Consider the following 20,236-nt stretch of genomic DNA (forward strand, 5'->3'; position numbering starts at 1 on the left):
TCTTTCAAGAGACCATGTTCGTTCAGGAGATGTACGTTCAAAATGTCTCCTCATAAACCTAGTGTGAGATAATATTAAATTTAAATAGGGATGTGTCAGTACACGATTCTTATATATAAAAAAAGAATCGTCGTGAATCGTCATTGAAACCAAGAACATATTGCAGGATTTCAACGACAAGGTCCTTGTCTGCCGTCTTGATGAACTCATTGAAATCGTCATGAATCTCATACAACTTCCTGAAGTCCACAAGCAACCTTATGCAGCTCCTCTTGAGCTCTGATAGCTGGTAAAGGTGTGCCACCTCAAGCCTTTCGATCAAGTTCTCCGTCTCGATGTCCTGCAACAGGCTATCAAGGCAGATCACTTTGAGGCCGGGGACGTCATACTTATCCGCGGCTCCAAGGAGGGCAAGTCGATGAGCAGTGAACTCTTTCTCATGTAAATTATCGTACATGTAGTTGACAAAGGCTTGGCACTCGTCGAAGGACATGTCGGAGATGTCGACCGCCGAGAGCTGTTTCTCCTTGAGATTGTGTGAAAACATGCTCCGGAACACTGGTGAACGGGCAGCCAAGACAGCACTGTGGACCCTAATGCTTCCATCAGCGGTGTTGATGGCGATGTCAGTGAGGATGCCTTCTTGCAACATGCAGGCAAACCCGGACGATGTGGCCTGCTCAGGCGACAACTTCATTGTGTAGGAAGTCCAAATTGAGACTGGGTCACCGCCCTGTGATGCAACAGAAAAGACTTATTACTTGTTATTTCAATTCCTACTTGTGATTTAAATGACATGATCAGTTGAATATATTGTTTTTCTTTTCAGTTTCCATACAGGGGTAATATAATATCAATTTTATTCCAGTTGTATCAATGTTATTGCAATTTTCATCAATACCATCTGTTATTAATTTAATCCTAATTTATAGACCAAAAACATTGGCTTTTACTCGTTTCTTGAACCATTATACGTGATAATGCTAACTTTTTAGTTCAGACACAGAAGACTGATAGGAATCAAATGGTTGATTCAGTGGTTAGCATCAACCATCAATATCGAAGTATAGATTTATATGGGAATATGGGATAGTCGATGGCTTTATGCTTATGCTTCAGGTACAGTTTGTTCTGCTTAAGGCATGTTTTTACTTTTTAGTCTACCTATAGATTCTCCAATAAGCAAAATAAATTTCTCTTCAACTTTTAAAATTAAAAATTACTTCTCACTGCTTTTCAGTTTAACAAAGGATTCTAGTGGAAGAATTTGACTTAATGAATATAAGTTGAAAAGAAAATGCTTCCTGTAGGTTATAACTTCAGCAGTTCAGCTTATAACTTACAAGCCCATCAATCCTAGATTGAAGTGTTATGACTTGCTAATATTTTTTTATATTTCTCTTATTCTAGGTTTCCCTCACAAAATGTCTGAATATTCAAATGAGAAGCCAGCAGGTTAATATGCTACAGAGGGCCTCAAACCTGTAACAATTACGAAGCTAGGTATTCTTACAAATCGATTAGTTTAGTTCTAAACTGGAGCGAAACCAGAAATCCAAACTTTATGTTCTTGCTAAAACATCCTAACTTGCGGCATTTCAGTCCTAAGCAGCAATATTAATAACACGAAAACCCCAGATCATAACTTTCCCACTTTCACCGGCCATTGCACTAACAGTGCTCTCACATAACATGTCATCTAGCATTATGGTACTGCATGAACCAGTGAACAATATATACCCTTCATCAACGCAAACGAGCAAGATTTTAAAATTCATACGACAATTTTAAAATTCTTTTAAAAAAAGGTAAGATCTGAAGGAGTGCCACACTTCCCAAGGATAGGGCTTCGCAAGAGCAAGGCACTGAAGAAAAAAATAAACCTTTTATTGGTTTCCAGCCTCATCTAAACTTACAGAATTCTGGAATGTACTAAAAAGAAGAGTGGGGCAGTACCATCTCCATATTCCGGTTATAAAGGGATTTGATTCTGTGTAGCATTCAAGGTACCCAACCTCCCACTGCACAAAGCGCCCTTCAGTTTTGACATCAAGCCGAGACATAGCCTGTTTTCCAATTGGCAATTCTTATTCCTTTCTTACTTGTTGAGGTGGATACACCTAGAGTCCCGCTGAGATTATGGTACTGAAAAAACAACAGCAACAGGAAAAAATTGTAATCAATCTAAGCAATTGCAGGGGCGGATCTACCACCCTGCGTGCTCTGGCGGCGGCGACGCGTGCGGGAGGCAGATACTCGTATTGATTTGGGGGCAACTCTGTCTCTTATGTGGAAGCAACTCGTAAAGGCCCAGCTGTGCCGTTGCTTCATCCTGGCCTGTGCCGTTGCTTCATCCTGGCCCTTGTTTTTACCTTTTATGGTTAAGATTGAAAACGCTTTCTTGTATGGCTGCCAGCTACAAATCTTACAGGCCCATCAGGGCCCATGTAATATTCAGCCGGCCGGCCGGCCGCAATGAAGAGAAATTTTATATTTATATATATATTTCAACATTAACGGATGAGACCTTCTGAACTCCAACTGCTAGCATATTTAATAAAAAAAAAATGCAGATCTCGCTTGTTCAGTGGGTGAACTCGCTCGCTAAACGAGTGAGACCTTTGTAGCTGTGACACTGCACGGGTCCACCAAAAGTCTCGCCCATTCAGACTGGCACGACCGGCTATGCCGACATCAGCGCCCCATTTCACTCCCACTCAGCTGAGATGAGAGAAGAGAGGAGTGGAGGGAGATTTGTACACGAAGTCCTGACAAAAAAATAGGTAAATTTTTTCTATGTTTTTTATCATATCCGGTAGGATAGCAACTAGTGTTAGTTTTTAACATAGGTTATATGTTATATCTATATTTTTTTTTACAAATCTGATAGGATAGCCATTTAAAATAGGTTAAAATGTATATCTAGTTTTAGAATTATGTTAGATATAGTTTAGTAATTTAATCATGTTTGTATGTATATTTTAACAATTAGATGCAGTATTTAGACATATGTTAGGTATTAGATGTAGGATTTAGATATAATGTAGTTATAATTGATATGATAGATGTAAAATTTAGATGTGTTTGATGTAACGAATTGAGAATATGTTGTTGCAGTATGGATTACATATTAGACTACGTTTGTAATGAATTTTGCATTATACATATAGTTTAACATGATTTTTTCAGTTATGTCGTAATAATGTTATAGTTTTTGTTGATGATTGTCAGGTATATTAGATATGTGATAATTTAGAATTTTTTACGGGACAGTGGAATTTACATGTGAAAAGCCACGTTGCCGTCCGACACCTGCCCGCAACGACCGCGGTTTCAAAAAGAGTCAGCCTCGCAACTATAGCGGCTTGCTCCTCCTCCTCCTCATCCTCCGACGCCCGGCCCGGCTCCTAGTTCCGTGGACCGACCCTCCGAACATGCCACCGGGCCCGAGCGCGACGCGCCTCACGTGCCGCTCCCTCCCCATCGCCCACCACTAGGTCCACCACCAGCACCGCCCTATATGAACCTCGCGTAACCGCCTCGCCCCCTCTCGTCGTCCTCATTTCCGCCGCGCTGCCGTTGCCGCTCCGCGTCCGCTCCATGCAGCACGCTCCCGAGACCTTAGCCCCAAACACTAGGTTTCGAGGATAAGCAGCCATGGAATCCGGCGGAGGGAGAGGAGGCGGCGGCGGCGGCGACGGCGAAGGCAACCACATTAACCCCCTCGAGCGCCGCTCCGGTGTGGCCCGCTACCTCTCAAGCAACCACCTTAACCCCCTCGAGCGCCGCCGCCGCTCCGGGGTGGGCTGCAACTTCTCCTACGGGCACTACGGGCGCAACCCCGACCCTCCGGTACACACAACTTTGGTCGCGCTCAACTTCGGCAGGCAACCGCGTTCGCGCCTCACCACCTCTCGATTCGTTAAATCGACCGCGAACCCACCAGCGAAGTCTCACGAGGGCGCCGGCGTCGGCTGCATCGACGACCCCTCCTCCAGCGCGCACTCCAAGCCCTGCGATCGCCGAGTCCAGAAATCGAGGCCATGGCCAAACTCTGCGCTCCTCTCTGCAGGTGCCCTCAGATTCCGCCCTATGCGTGCTGTGCCTGTGAGTCCGAAGCCCAAGCTTGTCTCCCCCATCAAAATCAACACGAGTCAGGTATCTTATCATAGTGATGGTGGAGGAAGTGCGAATTCCGAAGAGACAGAGAACATCGGCTTCTGTCAAGGTACTTCGGAATAATTTCTGAATACTCCTCTACTAGCTATGAACTAGTCATTTTGTTGTTTAATAAGTTGATCCTGTAAGGGCAGTGTTAATAATGGTAGGTAATATAAAAAATGTTCGCATGGGACTGCATGTTGTTAAAACAGATCATTTCCTGTTTTGTTGAAACTATCCATTGTCATTAGGAGTGGCACCTACTGTCGTTTGGAGAGGTAGCCTTATTGGTACCTTGTGGATTTAACATTGATAATGCCACTGGGTTATTGAATTACTTCTTAGATATGATGTATTATGATAATGACTGACAAGCTCATCCCAATGAAAGATGAAATAAGGCTACGCCTGGGTCCGTGGATGCATAAGCATGCCTACATGGTCAAGACCATGCATGTAATTAGTTACTCCTAAAAATGAATGTTATCAAGGAAATGAAAACAAATCATAAACAATGAACATGTTCATAGCACGTGAGTTTTCTGAATGTACTCTCCCCTAGATCAAATCCATTGTTACTGCATTGCTTCTAGTATTGGTCTGAAGTCAGATAAAGAAAAGAAAGGTTGGTGGATCCATCCATGCTAATACATGGCTGTTGATAAGTGATTATTCCCAGTACCCAAAGTGTTGTATTTGTGCAGGTGCATAGTATCACCACTGACTGAAATTGGACTTTGATTGGTTACTGTATGTTTGTTTTTATCCTTGGCTTAGAACATACCTTCTGAGTGCTAACAAAAACAGTATACTTAAAAATCATTTTAGGCTCTTACTAGTTACATTAGATCTCATATCATTATCTTGTAAATGTGTACAGCAAAATGATTTTATTCGTTGGCATTGAATATTGTCTTGTGGTTTTACGCAGGTTCTGAATGCACCATTCCTAGTATTCCCTCTGCTAAACATAATGAAAATAGCCCTGGAACTGGCCTCACAAGTTATCTGAATGAAAAATCTGTGGCCCCATGGCCATCCTCGTTGCAGACATCTTCAGATAAGAAGTGTATGCTAAGTTGTTAACTACCTGTTGTGTTGTGCTGCTCTTGCTTTCCTGGCTATCTGTACTGTTTACATGTTTGCACACTCGCACTTCATCTGTTTTCTTTTCTCAAAGTTATTTGAGGAAGTACACTTCTGAGATCTGAACATGAAAGTTGAAGAATTTCTGTCTTATTCCTCTATACTGTGCCATGCACAATCTGAATTAGTGATTCTATGGTAGAAGCAGTTTATGTGGCCTAATAGGCTCCTTGCTTCCAAATTGCAAGATGATACCTCCTTGTGTTTATCAGCTCACTTTGTTGATGCTTTTCTTTTCACTTTTTGGAAGAAAGCTACTGATATTTAATTAGGTAAAAAATCTGATGAAATACAATATTTAGGAGGATAAGCTCAACCATATGTTAACCATGACTCCATACGGATCAGAATTGTCTCCTAAAATTTAATTGTAGTTGTTTGAGTTTATATGGGAACAGTGGAACACACTGATGGCTTACTAAATTTAATCGGTATATGTATGAAAGCATAAATCAATCTAAAGGTGTGTGTGAGCCACAAAAGAGGGATCTGATGGTCTATACAACGAGTGCCTTGGAAAGCTATTTTTCTCCACTTTTTTTTTAATGTAAGATGACAATAAAATAAGCCTAGGATTAATCCCCACATCAAATTATACACATGTTTATAGAGAGGATTTCTCTTCCTAAGAAAACTGCTCCTGATCTTAAAAGGAAATGCAATTAGACTGCAACACCTGATATAACAATGGCAGCAGTATTGGCCCAATATGTCATATGTGCTATTATTACCTTGGTTACACTACAACTGCTTTTCTCATTATCTCTGCAGATGACGAGCCGTCTCCAAATGCCAAATGTGTGACATCTGACGATGTATCTTCTATCAGAGATTATTTTGTTCGAGTGAACGGATCCCTTATACAGATACATGATATGATGACACATGTATTCAGTTTTCCTACCTATTTCTATAAATGTTACAGAACTTCCTTATCATAGGTTGCAATCTTTATTTGTTATTCTAGATGCTACGTATTGTTAAAGAAATGGGCTCAGCTTCAACAGTGAGTTGGATGGAAAATTCAACTGAAGATGAAAAGGATGATACTACATGGTCTGAAAAACAGTTTGCTCCGATTGTTGATACTAAATGGGCTGAACTGAAGCTTTCTCCATCCCATGAGGCAACATTGGCTGAAATGGAAGAGCTCAACAAGTATCTAAATTTTGTTCAGAAAATTGTCAAAGAAAATGTTAAGAGCATTGTTGCCGAAGCGATACCTTCTATAGAGGAAACAAGTGTCTCTGCTATTTGTTCGGCAACTGCTCAGGCATTCCAGGTCTATTTTTAGATTGTTTCTATCTTGTTACTTGGAGATTCTACGACTTATTTCTATGTAGCAAAGTTCATTAAAAAATGTTGCAGAATGTTAAAGTAGAAGAACTTGTCGAAGAAACTATCTTAATGAAGTTAGAAGGGACCCTGACACAAGCGGTTAAGATCTCTTGCAAAGAAACTCTTGAGGTGAGAATCTGTTAAATCTTGTTACGGGAGTTTAAACTTGTTGGGGTCGAGAATAACTTGTTGTGCCATCCAAATAATTCTTGCAGGAGTTATGCAGGCAATGCTTTGATGTACCAATATCTGAGTTTCCGAGTGCACTTGATGAAATATGTAGGCGAATTGGAGAAAGAATTGAAGGAAATATAGATGAATACATTCAGAAATTGTCCAACCTGCCACATTCCATTGCACCTGCTATTGCAGATGTAATAATCTTTTTCATACTTATAGCTAATCGTTGTGTGATGATTTGCTGATAACTTATTATTGTCCTCAGATTGAAGAGCCCCTGAGATCACTCCCAAGTCTTTTGGCTAATTTGAGGGATGCCCAAAAGGGATTTGTAGCTCTAGCAGAAGCAAAGCTTGGTGCATCAGAATCTGTTAATACAAACGTCCCACTGAAGGTAATTGTTATAGTCTGCGTTGACACAACTTTGTCCTATTTTTGCCCCTGTGTCTCGGTTGCACACACCTCACCAACCCTAGCTGCAAGCCACTGCGAACCCTCGATAAATTGCCTAACTCTTGTACTTTTGAGTTTTGACAGAATTCTTACAGTCCTGATGATAATGATATGGAGATGAAGAAAACATTGAGTCAATTAATGAAGGAAAAAAGATATGAGGAGGCATTTTTAAATACCCTCGAAACGGGGAGTGCGTCTATTCTTGATTGGCTATGTCGTCAGGTATGCTAAATATATAAGTGCATGTATCCAATAAGGATGCCTTGGTCTGTGTGGGCATAACGCATTTTTAAAAGAAAAAGAACAAGACATAAATTTGACCTCTTTTATTGTCTCCTTTCGCAGGTTGATTTGGATTCGCTATTTTCCTTGGTACCGCTCCCTGTGAGCCAACAAGCAGTTCTGTTGCTACTGCTACGGTTATCATCTGACCTGGCCACAGATACTTCTCAGAAGCTTAGTTGGATGGTAATTGCTGCTAGTGTGATTGACCCGGGGGATGCTTCCATTTTGCCTCATCTCAGTGCAGCTATCGATAAAGTCTATCACTCTTTACTTGGCCAGCCAGTCCTGAGGGCTCATCGAGTCAGCCGGGGTGTACTTGTACACATCCTACAGAATCTGCAGAGGCTATGTGTAGCGAACGAGATAGCAAGAAGGTACAACGAGGCATGGTAGATATATGGGCATAGTATTGATACTACACGGTACAGGATGTGATATGGCTGAGTGCAATGTTGTACTGTTACTGGATGTAATACGGCTTAGTTGCAGTACTGTTAAAGGGTGTGATACTACGGCAGAGTGCAGAAATGAGACTGTATAGTCCGGCATATATTGAGATTTAGATGTATAGTGTCATGCAAAATGCTGTAGAAAGTGACTCTGATAAACTTTTCTTTCCGAGAGCCCACGCAATTCTCTCCGTTTGTCAAAACATGAATGAGTATGAAATGTTTCTCATGTTTTTTGGCTTTTGCTAACTGGTGAATGTCTACTACTTGAACACTTACCTAATATAGCAAAAGATCTTGATTAAGACTAGGGTTTACCAGGCTTTATAGGGGCGATGACCTCTTGTGGTTAATTAGGTGGTCGGGGTAGAGCCGTAGAGGCAGGGGTGGGGGTGGGGGGTGTGGTGTAGACCATGATTTTTTTTCATGAGATGTATACACGATGTGTAACTTCCTTTTCGTCATTTTGTTGGGCTTCTCGTCGCTGCAAGGACTACATAAATATTAGCTACGGTGGCGGCACGCCTCCAAAATATAAGGCGTATTAATATTTAAAAAGTCAAACTTTGTAAATTTTAACTAACAATTAGTTAAATTGTACGTATATTTTAATATAAAAAATTATATCAATAAATCCGTATTTTATAAATCTTTTAATACGAAATTGATTTTGTAGCAATTGATAATATATTATAAAATAAATTAATGATTAAAAAATACTTTTAAATACTTTTTAAAATCTTAATATGCTCTATATTTTTGGATAGAGAAAGTATGAAAGAACAAACTATACGGGGACATGGATTGGACGGTGATGGTGACTTTGGCTCCAATCACCACTCAGAGATTGAATTCATCCTTGATAAAAGTCAAGATCACGCCACATATGTCCTTTTTTTCACAGTCGAGATCCACACCCTCAGCATAGAGGGTTGAGAGCACCTCAGGGGACAACCGACGGCTGCCAGGGGTTGGGACGCGGCCGCAAAAGGGCGATTCTCCAGCGTGCGTGTGCTTGGGTTCAAGCCCGGGCGGGTCCGCTCCTCGCCGGAAGACGGTACCAACCGAGCTAAGCTCGGCTTACAACCTTGTTGTTGAAGATACGCCGATTAATATGCCATAATGCAAGGAGGAGGATGCTCCTCATCTCGCGGCCGGCGCCCAGGGGAGCCGACGAGGCACATCCGCTCCACCAGTGGCGAAGTCAAGCCCATCGAGGCGAGAGCGAGACCAAGCAGCCACTTGAGACCACAGCCGCACTAAGGAAGGGCAAGGGACGAAGAGATGTTCGATCGTCTCGAGGTTTCGGATGCAGAGGGGCCACAAGTAAGAGTTTGGCCATCCGCGACGCATAAGTCGGTCGGTCGTGTAGACCCGCCGTTGGACAAGCAGCAGCCAAGCGAAGAATTTGATGCGCGGCGTCGCCCTCCCACACCAAATCTGTGAAGTCGACCCGTGCGCATGCAGCCGGCGAATTGTGCCTGTATGCAGAGTCCGCCGAGTACACGCCATCGCGGAGGCCGTCCAGGTGACTGTGTCCGGCCTGTCCAGCAGGGTCCACGTCCTGGATGGCACACCCCATAGGTGAATGAATCCAAGCAGGCGAGTCGGCTGGATGCGGTTTCTTATATATGTCGGAGATCCACCAGCCGCGTCCTACAGCGCCACACGCACCGTGCGTCGTTGCGGCCTCGCGTCTGCGAAGAGGCGCGGGGCGCCCTTGCCATGAATCCAAGAACTGGACCAGAAGTCGGCAGCGCGGCCATCACCGACCTGGACCGTGGTGAGATCGTGGAAGAACGCCATATCTGTCTCGGTGCAGGGCAGTTCCGGACCAACCCATGGCCTGTGCGTAGAGCACCATGCAGGCCATGACCAGTGAAGACGGAGTGCTCCGTGTGCTCGGCCGAGCTTGACGAGATCATGCACCCCGAGGCCGTTCATGTCCTTAGGCCTGCACACCCCGAGGCCGTTGACTGGGGCAAGGAAGATCGCTGTGTGTTATCGGCGTACAGCGATGTGCTGGAGAGATACGAAAATGGAGCCTGCTCTACACGCACTCGGGGAAAGAGACTACCCGTGAGCGCACGCACAAGAGAAAGGGAAATGGGCCGTGAGTGGCAGTGCCCTGATGTGAACTTTTTTTTCTCCTAATTCCAGTCCAGCTTGATTAGCCACGCCACTTCATTGCTGGACACATGATTGGGCAATGGCACCAGCGTAACGTAGGTGCAGCCGTTGCAAAGTGGGACGTGCAAGTCAACAAAACCGCCTTTTGATTTGCCACCGATTCCACTCATCGTCAGAGTAGTACAGAACGCAATCACGCATGAGTGGATTGGCGTAAACGCCACTCTCCACTTTTTCTGTGGCGAACCAGCGGTTGACTCTCGAGGGCACGAAGGATACGAGGTGCTTATGGCTAGGTACTAAAGAAAAAGAGTTTTAAACATCTATATAAAATTATAATCTTTAATATAAATAAAGATTACATGTATTTAAATATATTTAGCTATTTTATTAGTACTAATATAAACATTAATACTTAATTAAGCACTTATCCTCTCCTAAACTTATGTGCTACTGCAGTTGTTGAGAAAAAATCTGATTTTTTTTACAAGCATCTTCTGAACGGGGTTTTGTAGAGCTATATAGTATAAACAGGCTGAGCGAAAACAGACTGAATGGAGTCATATGTGTTGAAAAGAAGAATATTTGATTGATTGTATCTACTGGACAAGCATCTTCTGAACGGGGTTTTGTAGAGCTATATAGTATAAGCAGGCTGAGCGAAAACAGACGGGTTTTGTAGAGCTATATAGTATAAGCAGGCTGAGCGAAAACAGATTGAGTGGAGTCATATGTGTTGAAAAGAAGAATATTTGATTTATTGTATCTACTGGACAAGTTAAGTTGATTTTTTATTTGTTTGACTGAATCTAAAATCGTATGAGCGAATACAAGGATTGATAATGTAATCAATTACTTGTATGAAGATAATTTTATAACACTGATAAATATATCAGTCTGTATGAGACTGTATATTTGTATCTGCTCGTATAAACAGAAATGGTAGGTAAAGTAACCAAACATATTTGTTATAAGATTATATGTGTTATACGAATTCATCAAACCAGACCGTGAGAATTCAGGTAATTAAACACACCCTAAACATCTCATTGTGGCATTGTAGTGGGTGCAGTTCGTGGGTTCGTGTGCCTGCCAACAAGCCAAACCCACTCACCCACATGGTGGAGCGGCGCCAGAGGCCAGAAAATTTCAGATCGCCAAACCAACCAACTCCGACCGTCATGTGCCCCGGCTTCTTATCAAACGCTTATCGAATTGGTGGAGTAATCAACAACACGCCCAAAGTGACGCCGCGCGGGCAGGGCAAGAGTTAACAAATCAACACGAAGCAAGATAAGCAAGCCTCAATCAATTGGCGTCGCTCAATCACAAGAGACCAAATTACACTAGTAATCAATCGAATGGATTGGTTAGAACCAAAGTGTAGTAGGCAACTTCCGAGATTCCTTTCCTTTTTTTTACAGGCGGTTGTAGTTGTCCATGGAGGGCGGTGGCGGTCGAATCCCCAGGCAAGCCCTAGATCTCGGAGGTCTTCGACTTCTAGTACGGCGGCGGCGGCGGGACGAGGTGGTTGTGGGCGCGGAAGGACCCGCCGTCTTGGAGGTGGATGTTGCTGGTGAGCTTGTGGAAGCCGCGGGTGTAGACGCCGAAGCCGAAGACGATGCCGATGGCGACGAGCAGCAGCGCGATGAGCGTGCAGATGCAGCACGCCTTGCTCGGGCAGCAGCACATCTCGGCTCCGGTGTCCTCTCCTCTCGCCGCCGCGGCCGCACGGGAAAAGACGCGGAAAGGCGAGGCGCTTTTGGTTTTCTGGGAACCGACGAGGTCTGGGCGTCCGTGCCCGACCGGACCCGCGGGTTATAAAGGGTGGGGCTGGGCGCCGAGCCGGACGGAGTGGGGGGATCGAGTCGGGTGCGCTCTTCCCGTCGGATTCGTTGGGTTTTGGGTGGTGGTGGCCCGTTGGGTGTGACGACTGACCATTTCGGTCCCGTGGGGGCGACGGTTCGGCGGCCGTGCCCGGCTTCGGTGCGACGACTCCTTGGCGGAAACGGGGGCAGCTACCGGCACGGCACGGCACGCGGGCTCCGTTTCGGTCGCGAACCCAACTAGAACTACCAGGTGTGCAGGTGCGACTGCGCAAGCCTGGTTCGGCATGGATACCGTGAAGTGAAGTGGAGTGGGCTTTACCTGGTGGGATGCATGGCATGGCATGGCATGTGACAAACAGCCTACTGCCTGCTGAATTGGATCTTGGCCCTATAGTCACTCGTATTTCGTGCACAATTCATTAGCTCCAACATGGCCCGGCTCAGGTAAGAGAGGGGAGTGGCTCGCCTGGACTCTCCGTCGTTCCTTAGGAGTAACATGCGATTGCTTGGTGATTTCTTTAATTTTGGCGTCGATCTGACTGTTTCCCCTCTTCCGATAGCTTTCCGCTGCCAGAGAGTGTGGGGGAATGGGAGGATCGACGGCAAGCGTCCCTAGATAGGTAGTTAGTAGTATAAATGTTGGTACTTAGGTGATTTGTTTAGTATAGAGTTAAATTTTTCGTGAGGCGTCATTTCTGATGACATCTCATCGGTTTGTGCTTCTTATTGGTCTTCGGTGAGCTCGTTGGCTTCTGCGTCGACTCTGATGACGGCAATGGCAGGCATTTACAGAGATATGATGTTTTTGTGGTGCGGATCCGTTTCCTCAAAAAAATATGGCCCGGCCAGTTTCCTGAAAGCGGCCATTAGCTTGCGCAACCTGTAGGATGTAATGCAACGCGCCCACAGCTACACGCGAACTGATAGGTGTCGCAGTGCCCGCCCTCTGGTTTCGCGCAACCGCGCTTGCCATTTTTGGTGTCCTCTGATTTTCTCCCGAATGCTAGAGCACGAGGATGATTCGTTGTGAGACGATGGCCGTCCCAAATCAGCCTTGAAACGGTGGCTGACACACGGGCACTGGACACGCGGAATGCACGCACCACTCGTTTGCTTCTTTCTTTTTTTTTCGGCGCCCAGCGGCCGCGCTGCTTTCTTCTCCGCTCATCGTCGTCTTCGTTTGGACAGAGTAAGAAACTCATATACATCCTCGCTCTCAAGAAAAAATAAGGGAAAAAATTGGAGATGAACACATTGCAAGTGTAGGTAAGACTCGACAAGTTCGGTAAAGACTAGAACATACTGCGCGCTTATCGAGCCTTTCGGAGACGCTCAAGATTAGCCACAAGCAGGAAGTTGCGTGCTCTGGTTGCTTAGTCTTAGGCTGTCAACAATTCATCCTAAAATCCAGCGAAATTCATCCGTTCCTAAGGAGCCTTCGTTCGAAATGATCAGGCGTGACGACACAGTCTAAAGTGCTGCGCAGCAGCTGCAACCGTACAAGCCCCATTGTGAGCTCATGACAGATTGCAACTAGAGACGGCAATTTTATCACATTACTTATTTACCCGTGCGTAAATAGTATGTGCAGTATTTGATATTTGTATGTATGTTTATTACTAAAAATATTACTAACAGTTATAGGTCCGACGCGGTGCAGTGCCAGTGCGTGCATGGATCGGCGGGAGGAGCGCAAGCCGAAGCGCACGAGGGAGAATGAGGAGGACGACGCGCCGGACTTCCCGTTCGAGGAGGCGTCGCGGCGGCCGTCGGGGGTGTTCCAGTTCCTGTGGCAGAAGTGCCGCGGCGGGCTCGGCGTGGCGGGCGGCGCGGGGTGCGAGCTGCGGGACGTGTTCTTCCGCTCCCTCGTGGACGGCGGCGCCGCGGCCATCGGCGTGCCCGGGGACCGCCGGGTCTCACCGGCGCCCAGCAAGCGCGCGCTCCTCGAGGGTGTCGACGCGTGGCTCGCCGCGGCCGCCGACGGCGCGGTGGACCCCTTTTTTTTTTTGCAATGTCTTCATTTTCAATATTTTTTATTATATGAATCACTAGGTATTTTTCGCATCACCTAGCCCTTCTCTTTACTCTCCTCTTATATAATAAAAACATATAAAATTCAAATAATTTACATATTTTTATTATCCACATTGTTCTCCAGCATTCACACCTTATTACTGTATATGTATATCTGACTTGTTTTATTAATAAAAATAAATAAATAATATAAGGAAAATTAGTAGATAGTTTTCTCCTCATTTTTCAGATTCTATCTGATATCAAACTATAACATCGCTCCCAACGTATTTGTTCTGCAATGATTAAATGACGTATCCATATCTCTATATATTAAGTTTGTGCTTAAAGCTATCGTATCTGATATTTATGTTTTTGTTACAGTGTAGAGTACTTAGCTAGTTTCTGTTTATTCAGTTGAGTCATTTGTGTTTTTTAACAGTTAAATCTTACCTGCCGATCGTCATAGAAAAAAGGAAAGAAATTTGCGTGGCGGGATATACAATTTGGTTAGTGATACTCTATGGCAATAGCCGTTTACAACCAGTTCGTAGAACGAAGAACCCACAAAATGTACTTTTTCTATGATACATCAGATGAATTTTATAGAAAAAATGGAGGGATTCAATGCAAAGAAATCATGAGTGCTTGGACTTCGAGACGCAGAGCCCTTCAAAGAACTAGTCATCGTGCGCATGGAATTTACGTCGCTCAAATATAAACTCTAATATATTAGTAACATTGGACACGGTTGCTTAAGGATTCACTAAAATTGAAGGTTCACAAATTATTCTATTAATCACAGTAGATCTGCTAGATTGATTGGAACCATATTTTTTAAAGGAGGAGAATGAGAAAGAATTGTGGGGAGATTGATATGATCTGTATTTTTGGAAGGAGTAGTGTGGGGAAAGAATTACAAGGGAGATTGATTTAAACCGTGTTTTTTAAAGGAGGAGGCAGTAAGTAACATCAGACATCCCATTAGATTGATCAGAGGGTGGGAATTAGTTGTGGGAATTAATTGGTGTATACAAAACTGGTGGACATAGAAAAGAAAAAAATGATGCTTTTATATATTAGATTATTAGTTTAGATTTTGGTAGGATAGATATGCTTCTTTTATATATTAGATTATTTCTTTCAGGAATTCTACTTCTACGAGTTTTACAATTTCTCTTGAGTATTCTGGTGCAATTTTTTACCAGTCACAGAATCCATGTCGCTAAAATATAAACCCTATAGTAATATGTAGTAACGTTGAACATGGTTGTTAAATTATTCAACACAAAATTATGCTACTAATCACGATAGCCTTTGGCCGTGGCTCCTCATGCCGTGTTCGTGTGCTTGCGCGTGAGGGCCAACCAGAACAAGCCCACCCAACCACACGTCAATTTTTTTCACAATCTCTCTACATTTTCTTTCGCTTTTCTCCAAATTTGCGCCTTCCCCACCTAACAAGCCAGCAAAAATCTTCGCAAATTTAGGGCATTCCACTATGTCAAAAGCATAGCAAAAGCAATGCCACTGGTTAAAATAACTAGGATAAAACTTATCTATTATCCAGATTCGAGTTATAGACTCGGTAATAATACTCCTATTTTTCTAAAATTAAATCTCGAGAAGAATAATAATTATATGCATATGTATGTTTAGTTATCAAAATATATGAAGATTATATTTTTAATCTTACTTAGATGGACGTGAGTAGTGTGCGTGTCTAATTAGGTGTGTACTCACACTGGTACTTAAAGAAAAAAAAGCGACGCCCAACAAGCGGACGGGTCACGCATGGCATTGGGCATGTCACGCCGATCTCACGTTACCCAGCCCCAAAAATTCGGCGTCCGCGCAAGCCGACGCCCAAACGGCCAAACCAAACCCCGCCGCGGTGCCAGCCCTATCAAAAAGAAGTACCTGCCCCTACCGGAAAGCGACCGCCCTCTCCAGGCTCTCCTTCCCCAGCTCCCCCCCCCCCCCCACCACGCGGCGGCGGCGGCGCGTGCTGTCACGACACTCCGGCGGCTGGTTCGCCGGCAGTGGTGGCGAGGGCCATGTTGGCGGCGGCGCGGGGCCGGCGGCGTTGCCGCGGGGCGGTGCTGCTGCTGCTCCTCGCGTCGGTCCTCGCGCCCCTCGTGCTCTACGGCGGCTCCCCCGTCTCGGTCTCCCAGCTCCCGGACTCCACCGGTGCGCGTTCCCTTCCCTCGGCTCGCTCCGCGGCGCCTGTGGCGTGTGGTTTCGGCAATGCCGGGAAGATCCGTGATTGATGGGTGTGATTGTGGTGGTTCTTTTTTTGCAGTGGTGAGCGGCGCGTTCGATGGGGAGGACGCGTCCAATCTTGTGTGGCCGCAGATGGCTGCGTCTGAGGTGTCTCTGACCAAAGGTGAGTTTTTTCATTCTGGCAAAAAAAAAAAGGGTGAGTTTTTCCTCCCTTTTTCTGCTTCATTGAGCCTATCTTCTGGGGTAAGATTTGCATTTTGGCTATTTCTGTAGATAGATGATCTTTTTTCACACCGGTGTTCTAAAATGTTTTGTTCACATTGCTAGTACTCAAACCACCAGTTGATGGCAAAGGTCACCGCATCAGGATTTTTTTAAAGAAGTTTGGGTAAATTTCTTTTGTAGATTTGACAATTGAGAGGCTAGGGGAGCACAAAAACCGGGTGCTGTCGGCAACTGATCACTGGCAAGTGGTTGAGGCAGCGAGTAGGAGCCGTGCGTCTGGAAAGTCTGATGCTAGTGTAGTGAGGGAGGAGTATGAGTCACGGAATGTAGACGAGGAAGACAACCCGGTTGTTGTGGGGAATGATAACGCTCAGTTGGAACATGATGGCATGATCAAAGAGGTTGTTGGAAGGGAGAGAAGGGAATATGTATCTGATAAACTAGGGGATATTGAGGAGGCTGAATTGCAGAACGGAAAAGGTGGCGGTACAGAGTTACCACATGCAATTGATGTAGAGCACAAGAATGGGTCAGATGAAGCAGGACGGAACAACATTTCTGGAATGCACACTACTGGGAATCTTAATTCATCTTCTAATGAGGTAAATTTTATCGTAGAAGATTAATTTATTGATTGAGATTTCCTTGGAAACACTGTTTGCATTATGTTTCTTCCCGTTCTTTTGGATATTTAGACCCCATAAACCTTAGTTAAGGGCATTTTAGATATCGTGTTATTTGTGGATTGCCATTTTTATCATGAAAACTGTACTTATGTTTTGCTATGCCTATGAATATCATATTACTTCTTGTTTGGCCTGTAGCTTATGTAGTCACTCACAATCATGGTGTTTATTTGTGCATCCAATCACCGTCTTTCTGGGTTATGCCATGATCTAACGGTTAAAGGTCTAATTACCCAGGAAAGCACTGCTCGTGGATTACCTGGACAAGTTAGAGATGCTACCCCCAGAGAGTATCAAACAAGGGCAACTAATAGTAATGCTGCTCTTCATGCAACAAATAGTAGTGCCGCTCAGTCCGCAACGTTGCCGGATGCTACAATCCGCATTATCAAGGACCAGTTGAGAAGAGCAAAGACATATCTTGGATTTGTTGCTTCTAGAGGCAATCATGGCTTCGCAAGGGAGCTCCGTGCACGGATGATGGATATACAACGAGCACTAGGTGATGCGACCAGTGATCGGCAGCTACCTCAGAAGTACTTTCTCTTTCACTGTACCGAGTTTTAACTGGCATGCCTAGTGATGGTGTATAATTGTGTTGCTGTACTTTTTATTAGAACTGAACATCTTTGACCTGATTTTCTATTGTCTCGACAGTGTCCACAACAAAATTAGAGAAATGGAGCAGACACTGGTGAAGGTCAGGAAAATTCATGATAGTTGCTCAGGTGCTGTGAACAGGTTCCGTACAGCCCTTCACTCAACTGAGCAGCAACTCCAATCTCACAAAAGACAAACCAACTATCTAGCTCAAATAGCAGCAAAATCTCTACCCAAGGGTCTCCATTGTCTTACGCTGCGGCTTACAAATGAGTATTATTCCACCAACTCGAAGAATAAGAATTTTCCATATATGGATAAGTTGGAAGACCCCAAACTCTATCACTATGCTTTGTTTTCAGATAATGTATTGGCTGCTGCAGTGGTTGTTAACTCCACTCTTGTTCATGCTAAGGTATACCACTTGGCTTCTCACTGATATTCAGCTGCCAAATAGGCTGATTAATTACCATGGATCAACATTTTTTTGCGCTGAGTATTTTAAGTGGATTTAATTTTATCTTCACTAATCTTTCAACACATTATTTAATGCAGAAACCAGAAAACCATATCTTCCACATTGTGACGGATAGGCTTAACTATGCTGCAATGAAAATGTGGTTCTTGTCTAATCCCTTGGGTGAAGCTGCTATTCAGGTTCAGAATATTGAAGACTTTACATGGTTAAATTCGAGCTACAGCCCAGTTCTGAAGCAGCTAGAATCCCGGTTTATGATTGATTACTACTTCAGGAGTGTGCAGGCTAGACCTGACGAAAATCCCAAGTTTCGGAACCCCAAGTATCTGTCAATTCTCAATCATCTGAGATTCTATCTCCCTGAGATCTTTCCAAAGCTTAACAAGGTGCTATTTCTAGATGATGATACTGTAGTGCAGCGGGACCTAAGTGCACTTTGGTTGATAGATCTCAAAGGCAAGGTTAATGGTGCTGTTGAGACCTGTAGAGAGACATTCCATAGGTTTGATAAGTACCTCAACTTCTCAAATCCTCTTATTGACAAAAACTTTGATCCACATGCATGCGGCTGGGCATATGGCATGAACATGTTTGATTTGTCTGAGTGGAGAAAGCAAAACATCACTGAGGTCTACCACACCTGGCAGAAGCTGGTGAGTATTTATGAACTTAGGAAGAACATGTCATGAAGAAACTATGTTTTTGATTCCTGTGCTATTCTAAAACATGCAGTGAAGTGCTTGAGCTGAAATTATAAATAACCAACTAATGTACCATTATTGAATTTGCTATCAGACACTTCAAAGAATTGAGCAGACTATGTCTTAGTAGGCTTGCTGCTATATTTTGATACGCAAGCACACTCCTGTAGGATTTTGCCATTCTTCAGTGTTTTATGCCTTATTGTCTTGTTGTATATTTCACTCATTACTTGTCTCATTTCTGCAGAATGAAAACAGGCTATTATGGAAGCTAGGTACCCTCCCTGCTGGTCTTGTAACATTTTGGAACCGTACGTTCCCTCTTGATCGTTCGTGGCATCAGTTAGGACTTGGCTACAACCCAAATGTCAACGAAAAGGATATCAGGCGTGCGTCTGTGATCCACTACAATGGAAATCTGAAACCCTGGCTTGATATTGGATTGCCCAAATACCGCAAGTACTGGTCAACATACGTCAATTTCGATCAAACATTTCTACGGGAGTGCAATATGAATCCCTGAACGGCTAGTGGTCTATGATTAATTATTCTTTTTATTTGTTAGATCAATTCTTTGTGCTCTAGGTATTTTAAGTTGTCTAGAGCTCTTATTCTTTTTAACTGATCTCTTTCCTCATGTTAAGGCACCTGCAAGTTAGTGGTAGACTTAGATCATAAAAACAGTTAGGAGCCTCGAAGATGTATTACATTTTTGTACTTATGCTAATATACTAGTTAGTTATTGATTATATGAATGGAACGCTATGTAAAAAAAAAAATCTCTTACAAATAAGAAAGTTTGCTCCCCTTTTCCACTACTTCAATTTGCTGCATTCTATGCATGATATCTGCCTATGCAAGATGTCCATGTGCTATGGCATATAGCTGTCGTCATGATTTTGCGATGCTGTGTTCAACCTGTCATGTTGGTGTGATTATTACCGTACTCGAGAGACTTGATGCAAGAACGAAGCAGAGGTCCATGACCCCTATCCAAGTCATAGATCACATGTAAGGACAACATGCTAGTTAGACTCTTGATGCAACTTTTTTATGTCTTGTACTAGTGTCACACTGCATCAATGACCCAATAGAGCAGAGAAGGAGAAAACTAACAACAGTACTAAACCAGTTTCTTTCATGAATTTATTTGTTCCTTCTTAAATTGATCTGTAAACGCGTAGATAAATGATGCATTGTTCATTCTGCAGTAACAGAAAAATAAGTGATGTGAATAAGCAAAACTTGCACATGGTTCGGACAATATTAACAACAGCATATTAACACCGGTGCCCGTTTCTGAATTGCCGTTAATAACCCTTTTCTCCCTCCCAAA

The 20,236-nt window shown here is 43.8% G+C and overlaps 3 protein-coding genes across 3 annotated transcripts; 2 read left to right on the forward strand and 1 right to left on the reverse strand.

The window, feature by feature from the left end:
- Nucleotides 1-37: 37 nt before the first annotated feature.
- Nucleotides 38-2,063, reverse strand: LOC133897007 (BTB/POZ domain-containing protein At1g55760-like). The gene is made up of 3 exons (XM_062337609.1): nucleotides 1,917-2,063; nucleotides 158-733; nucleotides 38-58 (listed from the first exon to the last, which is right to left on the reverse strand). The coding sequence occupies exons 1-3, from the start codon at nucleotides 2,061-2,063 to the stop codon at nucleotides 38-40; spliced, it is 744 nt and encodes a 247-aa protein (XP_062193593.1).
- A 3,960-nt stretch (nucleotides 2,064-6,023) lies between these two features.
- LOC133897008 (varicose-related protein-like) lies at nucleotides 6,024-8,107 on the forward strand. Its single transcript, XM_062337610.1, has 7 exons — nucleotides 6,024-6,194; nucleotides 6,275-6,589; nucleotides 6,676-6,774; nucleotides 6,861-7,019; nucleotides 7,091-7,219; nucleotides 7,363-7,503; nucleotides 7,627-8,107. The coding sequence occupies exons 1-7, from the start codon at nucleotides 6,024-6,026 to the stop codon at nucleotides 7,957-7,959; spliced, it is 1,347 nt and encodes a 448-aa protein (XP_062193594.1). The 3' UTR covers nucleotides 7,960-8,107.
- A 7,703-nt stretch (nucleotides 8,108-15,810) lies between these two features.
- LOC133897909 (probable galacturonosyltransferase 4) lies at nucleotides 15,811-19,710 on the forward strand. The gene is made up of 7 exons (XM_062338737.1): nucleotides 15,811-16,177; nucleotides 16,290-16,373; nucleotides 16,616-17,037; nucleotides 17,359-17,657; nucleotides 17,779-18,136; nucleotides 18,277-18,852; nucleotides 19,148-19,710. The coding sequence occupies exons 1-7, from the start codon at nucleotides 16,045-16,047 to the stop codon at nucleotides 19,421-19,423; spliced, it is 2,148 nt and encodes a 715-aa protein (XP_062194721.1). The 5' UTR covers nucleotides 15,811-16,044; the 3' UTR covers nucleotides 19,424-19,710.
- Nucleotides 19,711-20,236: the final 526 nt, after the last annotated feature.

This window comes from Phragmites australis, chromosome 17 (assembly GCF_958298935.1).
Source record: "Phragmites australis chromosome 17, lpPhrAust1.1, whole genome shotgun sequence".
Taxonomy (NCBI): domain Eukaryota; kingdom Viridiplantae; phylum Streptophyta; class Magnoliopsida; order Poales; family Poaceae; genus Phragmites; species Phragmites australis.

Coding starts and splice junctions, on each gene's coding strand:
- LOC133897008 (XM_062337610.1), top strand. CDS start 6,024: ATGTGCTATTATTACCTTGGTTACACTACAACTGCTTTTCTCATTATC. Junction 6,195..6,274: donor TACATGATATGATGACACAT/GTATTCAGTTTT, acceptor TTGTTATTCTAG/ATGCTACGTATTGTTAAAGA. Junction 6,775..6,860: donor CTTGCAAAGAAACTCTTGAG/GTGAGAATCTGT, acceptor TAATTCTTGCAG/GAGTTATGCAGGCAATGCTT.
- LOC133897909 (XM_062338737.1), top strand. CDS start 16,045: ATGTTGGCGGCGGCGCGGGGCCGGCGGCGTTGCCGCGGGGCGGTGCTG. Junction 17,658..17,778: donor GATCGGCAGCTACCTCAGAA/GTACTTTCTCTT, acceptor TTGTCTCGACAG/TGTCCACAACAAAATTAGAG. Junction 18,853..19,147: donor ACCACACCTGGCAGAAGCTG/GTGAGTATTTAT, acceptor TCATTTCTGCAG/AATGAAAACAGGCTATTATG.
- LOC133897007 (XM_062337609.1), bottom strand. CDS start 2,063: ATGTCTCGGCTTGATGTCAAAACTGAAGGGCGCTTTGTGCAGTGGGAG. Junction 734..1,916: donor TTAGTACATTCCAGAATTCT/GTAAGTTTAGAT, acceptor GTTGCATCACAG/GGCGGTGACCCAGTCTCAAT. Junction 59..157: donor TCGTTGAAATCCTGCAATAT/GTTCTTGGTTTC, acceptor ATCTCACACTAG/GTTTATGAGGAGACATTTTG.